This window comes from Carassius auratus, chromosome 43 (genome assembly GCF_003368295.1).
Source record: "Carassius auratus strain Wakin chromosome 43, ASM336829v1, whole genome shotgun sequence".
NCBI lineage: Eukaryota > Metazoa > Chordata > Actinopteri > Cypriniformes > Cyprinidae > Carassius > Carassius auratus.
Window position 1 is genome coordinate 18006957 of NC_039285.1, and position 13793 is coordinate 18020749.

At 37.0% G+C, this 13793-nt stretch overlaps 1 protein-coding gene across 5 annotated transcripts in view; it reads left to right on the forward strand.

Annotated features, from left to right (window-relative positions):
- LOC113061820 (unconventional myosin-Va-like) overlaps positions 1–13793 on the forward strand; it is an 85032-nt gene that overhangs the window by 9668 nt on the left and 61571 nt on the right. For all 5 annotated transcript variants that reach the window (XM_026231269.1, XM_026231272.1, XM_026231268.1 and 2 more), the window contains exons 2-6: positions 8758–8868; positions 10076–10247; positions 10337–10481; positions 12102–12258; positions 13406–13549. In XM_026231269.1, the coding sequence (XP_026087054.1) occupies positions 8758–8868; positions 10076–10247; positions 10337–10481; positions 12102–12258; positions 13406–13549 (729 nt within the window). The remainder of the gene's footprint in view (positions 1–8757; positions 8869–10075; positions 10248–10336; positions 10482–12101; positions 12259–13405; positions 13550–13793) is intronic.

A 13793-nucleotide genomic window follows, 5' to 3' on the forward strand; every position in this document is an offset into this window, starting at 1 on the left:
ACTTCGCTTGTTTGCCAACTGCTGATAAAAACTAACGAAGAAGAATATAAATCATCTTCTTCGTCGTTGTCATTAGGGGCTGGTGGGCTTTTTATTTCACCGCCGTCGTAGCGAGCTCACTGACTAACCGCCTGAAATTAACATTATGGACATAACAATTTTTTTTTAAAAGGAACTCGTAACAGCAAACCTCACCGGCCATAGAGAGATTCAAAAGCAATATATCCCAATGTATCAAATGCTAAGTTATTTCAGGGCATGTTTTACAACTGTTCTCGGCACATTAGTTGGATAAGAAGATAGATTAATTGAGAAATATAGCTACTGGGTGAATATTTTTTTTTTCTGAGTAACCATCATTTTCCCAGATAGTGTATAGATTTTTAGGCATTCTGTTATCTCAAACAGCCTGAAAAATAGTGCATTTAGCTGACATAAATGGGGGGAAAAAATCTCCCCTGCGGAGTACACCCCTGCAGCCCCCTAGGTTTGGGCTAAGCCCCGAATGTTTACATCTTCTGGCTCCGCCCCTGGCTGAGATGTGAATGTCATACAGATTAAGAAGTTCATTTAATTGATTCTGGAATCTTCAAGCTCTCACACAAACCACATGTCCTGTCTAGAACAAGGGGGAGATTAGAGTGTGTTATGAGTCTGTTTTATGAGTTCATGAATAGCCAGAGGGCTGTACCAGGGACCAGTGTAATTGGCATTTTGAACATAATCAGGATACAGAGGTTTATATTGAAATCGAATCACTTTGATTGGATCTGACTTAAGTGAAGTGAAGTGACATTCAGCCAAGTATGGTGACCCATACTCAGAATTTGTGCTCTGCATTTTACCCATCCGAAATGCACACACACAGAGCAGTGAACACACACACACACACTGTGAGCACACACCCGGAGCAGTGGGCAGCCATTTATGCTGCGGCGCCCGGGGAGCAGTTGGGGGTTCGATGCCTTGCTCAAGGGCACCTAAGTCGTGGTATTGAAGGTGGAGAGAGAGCTCTTCATGCACTACCCCACCCACAATTCCATCCGGCCCGAGACTAGAACTCACAACCCTTCGATTGGGAGTCCAACCCTCTAACCATTCGGCCACGACTTCTTTGTCTGTATAAAATTGAAGTTGTGACTTCTGAAGTGAAAGCTGAAGGTTAATTGCATAATCTCTGTTTGGCCGTGAACTGATTTACAAACGCTTTGTAGTAGCCTCTCCCCCCTTCTCTCTTTCTCTCTAAAACACACATGCACAATAATCACATTCCTCATTTATAAATGTCATATATTTCCCATGTGGTTTTGTATATTAATTTATAAAATAGTGTGATTTATTTATTTTTTAAGTAAGAATTATTAATGTTTCTATTTTGAAGCCACTTGGGTGATATGTCAGTAAAACGCTTTTAGTTAATTGAACTTTTGAAGTTCATTTTCGTTGTTGTTAGTATTATTATAAAACTGGTCGCTTGTAGTGCATATCCCTAAGACAACTGACAAAAGAACTCCTGGTTTCCACCAACACAATTAAATTCTGTTATTTAACTCTCTTGTGCAATATTTCAATTTTCTTAAATAATAATTTAAAAAAAATAGTGCTTTGTGAAGAACAGTTTAAGTTTTTAATGAATAACTTCCAGTGAGCGGTTAACCACTTGTGCCCAGAAAAATGAGCCAGTAAATTAAGTTAATTCTTGTGAATTGTTCAGATTGTTTTTGAACCAGATCAACTGTTTCATTGGAAAGTGGACTCTTCTGATTGCATTAAGGACTGGGGTCAAAATGTTAAGTTAATAATAACTAAGCCTGCATATTTTCTACTTAAAAAGTAAGCAAAATACATAAGGATATTATAAAGCAGTAATATTACGCAGCACCTGAAAATAGGCTTATTGGAATTTACCTACCTGGTACAATTTTTAGGCACTGTGTAATATCATTATGCCTCCAGCGACCATGGTTGCTTGATTATTATACAATGGAATGAGAGTATTGTTCCTAGCCATATCAGCCTAGAAAATCACAACTTTAAATTTTCCGTCAGTCTTAGTACACAATGTAACTACAGAAGAGTCAAGTTTTTAATGGGAAAAATATAGAAACTCTTTGGTCATTATTTTGCGAGATGCTAATGGTCTAATCAGATGATCTATGCTAGGCTAAGCTAAAAGTGCTACCGCCAGACCTGGAGATCGGCTGAATGGATTCAAAAATGGTAAAACTCCACTCTTTAACTCTAGTGAAGTGGGAAAATGAGCCTGTTTTCAAAAAAAGTGAATCCTTTAAGATATCTCATATGGGTTCGGAACAACATGAGGGTATGTAACTTTTAAATTCTCTAACAGAATTTTCATTTTTTGGTAAACTATAGCTCTACTACAGATCATTATAAGATTGTTATAGATGTGTGCAAGGTTGCATACGAGATAGCAAGAAAAAATAATGTAGTGAATGGATATGTCTGAATCACCACATTAACTTAACATAAACTTAACTTCGTGAACAAAATACTTGTGTAATGTTATCCAAATTGAATGACTTAGTCAAGAAATGAACTTTCACGTGGCTCACAGTTGGGTTTCATTGAAACACTACAAGTGAATGAGATTGAGATGAATGGAGTGAAGATTAGGTTAATGACGATAAATCAGAGGTGTAGTTTACCTGGTTGGGATTAACCTCATCTAAACCTTGGTAAAATCCTGTCCCTGGTAAACTTTTTCACACCACTGGACTTAATGCGCTTGACATGGATTCACACATGGACTCACTATCACATAAAGTATAAAGGCTAATCATTTGGCTATACATATGCTAAGTGGTTGCGTAAAATCTGGAATATACTCTAGTCTTAAGCATTCATGCTTCTTACAGCCTTGAGACACAGAGACATTACTATAGCCATTACTATGTCTGACACTGTAATTCTGTCTGTAATTTGGTCTGTATACACTTTATAACTATAATTTAGAGATGGCACTTCCAAAACTTTGCAGTGTGTATGAGCATTGTGTATTTTTATAATGAAACCTTCTAGATGCACATAAGTGTTTGTGTTTGTGCTGAACATACCACATTTTCATGTATTATGTAACATTACAGATGCCCTTTTATTGGTTGCTGGGTCATGTGTGTGCGTGTTTGTCTGTTTCTGTCTGCTGAATCATGTGGTCGTGTCACATGAGGATTATCTCATGTGTTTTTTTTCAGCTGTATTGAAACCCAACATTTGCTGTTTTCACACTATCCTGTAATCCTCAATTTTCTGGCATTATGGGTGATTGCCAGTAAGTGTAAATGTGGCCAAGTGGGAGAGATGTAGGCACAAGTTGTGTCTGCTGCAGTGACCGCGTTTTTGACACTGTGTGTGTGTGTGTGTGTGTGAGAGAGAGAGAGAGATTGTGTTGAGATGCTATTTTTACCCTCTCTCCTCTTGTTCTTGTATCTCTGTTGCTAGGAGCTCAGTTCTGGGCTTGTCTCCTCCAGAGACTCAGGTTAGAGAAACGAATACGTCAATGCTTCTGTGGATGGTTGTCCGTTTCAGAGCATAAATCTGTGGGGGTTTTTCTAAACTGCTTGTTAATTATTTATGGTTAATATGGATACAACCCTCTATGCACACACTGGCAAAAGAATGGCCATTGACTAGTAACATTTTTAGTTTACTCGACACTTTAAAGAACAACTGATAATGGGTTGTTGAATTATTAGAAAAATAATGCACACCTGAGTAGTGGTTGACTGATATGTGTTTTTTGATAGCCGATGCCGATGCTGATACCTTGGAAAGCAGCGGGGCCGATATTCGATATAAAGCTGATATGATTTTATTATTATTATTATTATTACTACTGTTTAAGAAATTTAAAATCATTTGACAATTGATTAAAAAGTAAATGTGTAAAAGAAACATGCTTATACTTTAGATTAAAAAATATTTCAAACAGTAATATGCAGAGATTTTATAGAATTTGTCCAGTTAGGACCTTGTAATAATTATACCAACTCTCTACACTGTGAGTAAATCTTGTGCATACATAACTAAATTTCACATTTGTGACAAAATATTGTCTGCTGTTAGCCACTGGCCAATACATTGGTAGACTTCACTCACCAGTGATTGAATTAGAGGCTAAGAATAAGTTCAGCACATTATATTATTATACAGTACATTATGACTGCATGTTGTGTCCTAGGACATCTTTAGTTCATCTTTTAGTATCACCTTCAAGTCACTCCAAATTTAGCATCTTTTATATTAACATTAGTAGCAGTAAAATTATTGTTTAATGACACTGAATGACCAATTGTGTCTCGGCATTATTATATAATAAGGGGCTGCTGAATGTATAAATCTGGATTGACAAACATTCTAAAATATGAATTTTTCAGGAAAAAGGCTAAAGTAATTCCAGGCTGGTCTTGACCACATTACAGTTCCATATTACTCATTAGAAAGGTCCTTATAGCCTACAACAGCAAAAGAACCAAAAGCCGCAAAGACCCAAATAAATATAACCAAAAACAATATGAAAAAAAATGACAAAATGTTACCATGTTTTTCCAAGCTATTACATTTTATTTATTTTATATGTTTTTTCCTCATCATGACGTATTTTTTGACTGATGTGACTTATACTCAGGTGTGACTTATAGTCCGAAAAATACGGTAGCGTATCGTGACGTCACTGACTGGGTCTTCAACCCGTGCCTTCGGGCGCATCATTGCAAACCTCATTTTGATGCAGGCTATATAGACCACAAACAAATTTAAATCTTTGTCAAAAACATGTTTATTGCATGAAATTCAGGAGAGAAGAAAAAAATGATGTACTGTTATATTGTTTTACTTGCATCCACCGCTACGTATCAATGCAACCTACAAATTAGAGACCGTTTACTTTGCTTTCTTGGGTTGATACTTTTGTGAAAAAAATCCTGTTTGATTTGAGTGACAAGTGTTCATTGAATCGATTGTAAAATCGATTTTGCATGTCTAAAGTTTATGTTGGGTTTTTGTTCCCCATCCCACTGCATCTCATGTTTTCAAATGAAAAAATATATTTTGTATATCCTTTTTATTTATTTAACAATGCATGCATAAATGATGCTGTTTTGTTTATAGTTCTTTAAGCAACTGAATTAATATTAATTGGTTCATAAACATTATTTTAAATAGTATGTTGTTTTTTTTCACAGTCATGTATAATGCTTCGAATAAACTCGATGCGCTATTTTGAGGCCTCAGAAAAGAAGAATAAAGCTTTTCTTCACCCTAACTGAAATTATGCATTTTAAATTTGAATACAATTGGAATTTTGTTCATATTTAAGTAAAACATTTGAATTTAGTTTTTCAGCTATTTTGACAGCCCTAGGCGATTCTGGCCCGAAACTGTATGAGACTGCATACCGGCAGAATTCACATTTCTGTTGTAAAAAGAGAAACTTTGTAAAGAAGTATTATTTGCTGTTATGCATGTTTGTCTGAAGCTGCAGTTAGTGTGTGACACGTGTTCCAAAAAAAACAAAAACTGGACGCGCTCCGAGAGAAGGTCGTTAAAATAAATTTCCTATTTTCGTTTTTGAAACGTGTGTTGGTTGATTCGTGCTTGATTCGTGCAATAGATTTTCGAACATAAAGAGACAGTCGACACCCAAGTAGACATGCCAAGTTAAAGCGGTGTCGAGCTGTTTTCATGAACGTTTTAGATGTATTATGGTGCCCGAACCCATATGACTTTGAACAGTGACTGTGAACATTTAGTTTACTGCAGCCGCAGCCATCATTACCAAGCGCGAACCGTTGACTCGGCGAACGTACAGGCCATAGTGTGACATCCGTGTAAACAAAGATGACGTCACGGGTTTTTTTTTTATTAACGAAGATAGCCTTCATTTGTATGTAGGTGTTACGCCACGCCAGCAGAGGGAGCCCTCTCCCGAGTACTGACTGTGTCCGCTCCCTCTGCTTCACCTGTACTTCCTGTTTGTGTTATATATAAGCATGGCCGCAACCACTATCATGTTGCGAAGTATTGCCAGCCTGTCTGCCTTACCGAGCGTTTTTCCCATTGCCATAGTTTGCCTTATTGTGTATGATCTTTGCCTGGTTTCCCTGTTACTGCCTTTGGATTTGCCCACTGTCTTGTTGTTTGGATTGGACTGCCTATCTGTGTATGATTCTCTGCCTTCTACGATTACGATTCTCTGCCTACTGTTTGGATATGTCTGCTGTGGATGTTATTAAACTGCACATGGATTCTAACGCAGCCTCCGCGTCCTTACAGTAGGCCTAGGCAATTTATATATTTACAATACGTACTTAAATATAATTAACAGTATTTTATTGCTTTTGTATTAGTTGTTTGAAGAGTAAAAAAAAAATTGGTCGGTCTTAATGCAAATTTACATTCGGCAAGTCAGTCGGCCTAAAAGCAAAAAAAAAAAAAAATTGAGTCGGTCCTAAATTTACAGGGTCGGTCGGGTTACGGCAAACAAGAATATTTTTAAGGATGGTCTTACACAAGCTTCACACAGCTACAATTAATCCCTCTCTGCCTCTATTTCTAATAGCTGCATAGTCTGCAAATCAATGGCTCAAACATCCATTACTAGCTCTAAAATGCGAAACTTTGCTGCCATACCATGGGTGCATGGTGCAATGGTACGGCAGTCCCTTGATTATTACACCGGAATCAGATTATTGTTGCTAGCCAAATCAGCATAGAAAATCACAACTTTTCATTTTCCATTGGTCTTATCACATTGTGTAACTACAGAAGAGTCAAGTTTGAAATGTTTTTATAATCTTTGGTATTTTTTGAGAGAGATCAATGGCTCAAACCTCCTTTACAAGCTCTAAAATGTTTTGTAATTAGCAATAGAGTCGTAGGATGAGATTTTAGCATTTTAAGGACAAAAAACTGACAAATGTCTTGAAATACATCTTCTTTCATTGAAGATTCATCTTGGCCACATTACCACCTCAGATATAGTGGTTGAACGATATATAGCCAAAGCCAATTTATCAGCCGATATTTGGCATTTTTCAAATATCGGCATTGGCCGATAAATTTTTCTGATTGGCCGATGTGTTCAAGGCGGGACTTTTATTTTGACGGCGCTGAGAGTGGCAGCCCCTGAGCACACACAGTGCTCACACTCTTTCTCTTGTTCGTCATCGGCATTAACAGTTCTGTCTAATATGGATAGGAGTCTTTCTAATAATCAGATAGAATGGTTAAACAAAGGAATAAATGTATACAGAAAGTATTATAACGATTGCTTTTATATTAGGCCTATTAGTAATAGAAAGGCAAAATTATAATACCTTATCTTTTTCCATCAGCATTAAGAAAATATGCATTTATATAATTTAAACAAATCTTTGAATGCCTAATGAACATTTAATTTCACAAACCTTGCAAACTTAGTCAAATCCAGCTATGAGATCTTGTGAAGTGTGTATGTGTATTCAACATGATCACATGTTCTCTGCGTGACAGTCTGTCCATGTAAATTGAATGCTTTAAGCTTTAAACTTTAAACTCGGGATTTAAAATTTTGCTGCACTTTATGCATTTGCCTACTGTCATAATAATGTAATTTTCACTGTGTGCTGTATATAAATTGAGGGTTACCCTGGATCTATTTGAAAAATTTGATTCCCAGTGCACACAAACTTCCCAGAATACTGAGTGCCCTTTTGGTTACAGTGTTTACTTTCTTTTTAATTATATTTGTAATAATTTTTTTATGATATTTGTGAGCATATGACATATTTGAGTGCTTGTGGTTACGCATATGCCCTCAAATTCATTCTTGAATTCCCACTGGTGATGTAATAAAGTAAACACATTTGATTTGTGAACATAAAGATGCAGGATGAGTGCACCATATTGGACAATATAAATTAAGGATGTTTTACTCTTTTTTTGCTGTGGTATTGTGAAATTTCACTGGTATTGGTACCTTTGACTTTAATATGACTTAATGTTAAAAATCCATGAGTTTTCTGAGGTGGAGAGTGCCAGTGTTTCTCTGTGAGCCTCATACATGAATTAGTTATAATGGTGGTGTGGAAAGCTGGGCTATATCCCATCTGGCCCATGTGACTAACTCTGACGTAATCAGTGCTGACACAGTCAGGCAGCATTCAGAAATGCTTAAAACACACACAGAGTGAAAAATGGACCACACTGACTCTGTTGAATATGTTGGAGCAAGTTGACGGAATTGATTACTATAGCTCATCCATGCTGCTTTATTCTCTACATATTTTTGTGTTATCTCTCAAAAGTGTTCCCTAAGTTTTTCTCTTTTAAATAAATATTTTGTGTGTGTGTGTGTGTGTGTGCTCTTGTTTTTGTGACATATCATGACACAGGTATTAAAAGGAGAGGGTGAATTATGAGGACATAACCCATGTCCCCATTTTTTCTAAACGCTTATAAATCATACAAAATGAGTTTTTTTGAGAAAGTAAAAATGCAGAAAAGTTCCCTGTGAGGGTTAGGGTTAGGTGTAGGGTTGGTGTAGGGCCATAGAATATACAGTTTGTACATTATAAAAACCATTACGCCTATGGGATGTCCCCTCTTTTCACAAAAACAAACGTGTGTGTGTGTGTGTGTGTGTGTGTGTCAAATTTCCATATGATGAATTACAATGACTCAAATCTGTGTTAAATAGAAATATTCAAAGAAACCTGTGTGAGCGAGTGATATTAACTGATAATTCTGTCTTTACAGTTTGCACGGGTCTGGATCCCTGATGTAGAAGAAGTGTGGAAGTCAGCAGAGCTCACCAAGGACTACAGACAAGGAGATGGATTGCTGCAGCTACAATTGGAGGATGGAAAGGTCAGCGTGTGTGTAATAGTGTAATGAGTGTTTATAAGCCTCATCAGACTCTTTTCATTAGCATTGCTCACGGTATAGATTTACTGGAGCACTTTAATTTTATTGGGATTGCTCCAAGGGATTTATCCTACAGTCTTCGTGTTAGCAGTCCAGATCATTAACCATTAGCTTAAATGTACCACTGTCAGTCAAACTGAGTATTATCGACAGTCATTTCAACATGTTACAGTAAATGCTTTAATAGACCCCTCAGCAGTCAAGCATACGTAATTTGTAAATGACCCACATGGAATTACAAGAACAACATTAAAACGTTATACTTTTTTATATGAGACTTGTGTAGAAAGATATTACAACAACTATTTTAAATCAAGGTTCAGATTGTACCAAAAAGGGGTGTAAAACACACCTGATGTTACTGTATGTCAGTAATAATGCAAAAGATTCCCCCATGTTGGATAAGTAGTTCCACTTCATAAATGTACAGCTATCTGATGAATGAATGAATGAATGAATGAATGAACTTTATGCATAATTAATGGGTAAATAAATATTTTGATTATATTTTTCACGAAATCTAAACCAATCTTAACAATTACTGTTAAGGTTGTATATAATAATTTGATATTTAATTGCTGTTGAGGGAAGATGTGGCTTAAAGTGATAAATTCTTTGTATCCAACAAATTGTGACCCTGCTGACACAATGGTCCATTTTACCTGTCGAAGAAAAAAAAACATGCCTAATAATTATGCACAATCATGCACAAAACACCTTTGAATATTCCTTCTGATCAGAAAGAATCTTTAAATCTCACATTAGTGATCTCTGTAGGGGGTAACGACAAGTAAAAGAAGTGGTGGTAGTATTTTTATGATAGTAGTATTTAGATTTTTATGAGAAATAGGAATTAATTTGTGTTTTTAAAAGAATGTCAATCACATTGGTCCAGATTTATTTGATTTAGATATTTCAGTGTAAAACAAAAGGACATGATTTGTGGATTTCTGACACCAAGATAATTTCATAGCACAGAAGTCCATTGGCTCTCCTGCGGGCTTGGGACCGATTCAGGTTTGAATATGCTGAATTGTGATTGAGTCGGTTTTTCAGTCTTTTCCTCGCAGAAACCCATCATCTGACTTCAGAAGATGTATAATCATACATATAATTTTTCAAAAGTCTTTTCTTGTATTGTTCTATTCAGGAACTTGAGTACAAATTGGACCCCAAGACAAAAAACCTACCATACCTCCGTAACCCAGATATCCTGGTGGGAGAAAATGACCTGACTGCTCTCAGTTATCTTCATGAGCCCGCCGTGTTACACAATCTGAAAGTGCGCTTCATTGATTCCAAACTCATCTACACGTACTGCGGTAAACAAACACATATACACACACACACACACTAGACACACAATGTATCTAGAATTATTGAGCACAGTGTTTTTTATCGTTTGACCCAGGTATTGTTCTAGTCGCTATAAACCCATATGAGACGCTGCCCATCTATGGAACTGACATCATTAACGCGTACAGCGGGCAGAATATGGGTGACATGGACCCTCACATCTTCGCAGTGGCAGAAGAGGCTTACAAACAGATGGCCAGGTGGGGTTGAGCAAGCTGAAGTTGGTGAAATTAATAAGATGTTAAAATTTAGTTTGAATGGCATCACACCTGTTTGTTCTTCGATTTGGTTTAGAGTACCATATTTTCCGGACTTTAAGTCGCACTTTTTTTCATAGTGTGGCTGGTCCTGTGACTTATAGTCAGGTGCGACTTATTTATCTAAATTAATTTGACATGAACCAAGAGAAATGAATCAAGAGAAAACATTACCTTCTCCAGCCACGAGAGGGCGCTCTATGCTGCTCATTGCTCCTGTAGTCTACCACTGAGCAGTATAGAGATGGTAATGTTTTCTCTTGGTGCTTGGTTCTAAATAAATGCAAATTATAGTCCATTGCGACTTATATGTTTTTTTTTCCTCATCATGACGTATTTTTGGACTGATGCGACTTATACTTATACTTATACTTATACTTATACTTATACTTATAGTCCCGAAAAATACGGTATGTCAGGGTCTTAGTAACACATTACCTTCCAATAATAATTACCTGCTTAGGTACAGTTACAGTGCTTAACTAATTTATTAGATCACCACCACCACCCAATGTAAGATCTGTCGCAAACTAGTATTATTGGTGATTATCGAGATCATTTGTTTATGTAATGGTTAATCCACCAGTATTTCAGTTTTCTCTTTATTATGACAGGTGATCTACATTTACATCTATACATTTAGCAGATGCGTTTATCCAAAGTGTCTTAGCGTGCATTCAGGCTATAAATTAATATCATTATTTTTTTTTTTACTAGCATTTGTGTTCCCTGGGAATTGAACCCACAACCTTTTGCACTGCTAATGCAATGCTCTACCTCCACAGGAAATTCATGGGTTACAACAATAATTATATTAAAGCATTACAAACACTACTGCGACTAAAGAGCTTACACTTACTGGTGAATTAACTATTACAGGAACATAAAAACTTAATGTGCTAAACACCAATACTGTTAGTTTAGGGGCAGCTGTGGCAAAATCCTTACATTGGGTGGTGGTGGTCTAATAAATTTGTTAAGCACTGTATGTACAATGGAACTGAGCTTGTATTGCATTAGCCTACACATTAACGTTGGCACAGAGTATGTCTCTGGTTTGAGCATGTGAGCGTGTGAGTATGAGCTATATAGCTCAATCGAAAGAGAAGGTTTGTAGGTCAGGATGTTGCTCACTGCAGCCCAGCCAAAAATAGACCCCGCCACGGTAATGTTTCTAAATCTCACTCATTTTCTTGGGTCACTCACTTCTTTTCAATGCAGCTGCAATGGTTTACACAGCTGGACCTGTCTATCAGAAATTTTCATTGATCAATGGATGCCTGTATTGCAGCAAATGCTACAGTTTTGGTGGAACATCATTTCCTCAAAGCCTTGTGTTTTTCCTCTACAGTCCTGGCTGTACGCCTCCATAACACCCTAGTAACCACCTAAAAACTACCCAGAATACCCTAGGAACCACCCACAACACCTAGCAACTCCCTTACAACCATCCAGAAACCATACTAACCCCCAGCAATGCCCTAGTATTGCGTAGAAACAACTTAAAAGCAGAACTTATTTTTTCCCCCTTGCATTTATCTTGAATTTTTTCACATCATTCAGGGATGAGAGGAATCAGTCCATCATTGTGAGTGGAGAATCTGGAGCAGGGAAAACTGTTTCAGCCAAATATGCCATGCGTTACTTTGCAACAGTCAGCGGCTCTGCCAGCGAAGCAAATGTGGAAGAAAAGGTTCTGGCATCCAACCCTATCATGGAGGTGAGTTTTTCCTGCATTATTAGATGAGTGTGCCATTCTGGACTCAGAACTGAGACTTAGGCTGTTTGTTTTCATGAGGGGCTTTAATAATACAGACATTCATATCTCAGAAAGCCAAACCCCTTGGGCTGAGAGACTAAAAGCTCACTGGCTAAACATGAGCGTCTTGTTCAGAGCGTTATATCTGCCCTTCATTGCTTGGTCTTCTCCTCCCCAGGGCTCATTTCCCTTGAAACAGCACAGAGAGTGTGTTTGTGTGTGTTTGAGTGCTCGCATGTGTATAAATGTAAGTTTAGTGTCACCATGAATGCTCGTATGACCTTCTCTGCTGTCCTCCACTCATATTTTAATTCAGCATACTTAAAAACATCACAATCAATGTTTCAGAACCTAGATACCTCATACGTTATTGTTAATGCATAACAGGAACTCCAGATGTTTTTATAAATTTAGGATATTACATTTTATGATGTGTTTAATATGATTTATTTAAATATGATGGTTTCATTATATATAGCTGATTGTACATTTGGTTATTTTAACAATTATTATTGGCTACTTTAGTCGAACATTTAACAAAAAAACAAACAACCATTAAATATTACGGTAGATCAAATTCTTTTCAGTCAGATTTTCATGTGAGAAATGCTTTCATATTTTGGAAAGTGCTGTGGTAGATGATAAGAAAATATAACCAAATGCACTTTTATACTGTTGTTCAGAGCTTAATAACAATCTGAAAGAGACCTGTTCAGAGTCAAGTTAGGCTATAGTCCATACCTAGGTACAAACAGATGAAACCCAGAGTGAAAACCACCTTAAAAAACACAAATGATCTGACCCTGTTTAGCCAGGTTTAATGAATTTGTGTCGTATAAGGATGCTGTTCATTCTGATAGTGTTCCTCAGCAGGTTTCTGCTCTGTGGGGGAGACAGGATCAACTTCCTGACCTGCTGTAGAGACCCAGAGATGCAACACTGTGTCGTTTCCCACACACATGATCTTCCTGTCCCTGTGTTTTTTTTTAAAGCAATAACCTCTCTGTATGCTCCTTAAACTTTTAACCCTGTACTCTTCTAACAAAAGCAATAAAGAAACCCATAGGTCAGTCCACTCAAGCTGATGTTTTTCTCCTCTCATTTCTAGTCTATCGGTAACGCCAAGACCACCAGGAATGACAATAGCAGTCGATTTGGGAAATACATTGAGATAGGCTTTGATAAGAAGTTTCACATTATCGGTGCGAACATGAGGACATATCTCTTGGAGAAATCACGTGTTGTATTTCAGGTAAGATGCAAGCATGCATGACATATCAAGCCCATTTTCCACTATACCTTTTGCTACTATACCTTTAAAACTTGACTTATGTCAGGATTGTCTACCCTTTTTGATGAAATTAGTAATTGTGCTTTTGGCATAAAATACTATTGATATATAAATTTGGGTGGTTATATGTTAATGTATTGTGGTTGCAGTGCCGTGACAATTTCTCTGTCTTTTTAATAGACTGAATTTGAATGAATGGTAGAGT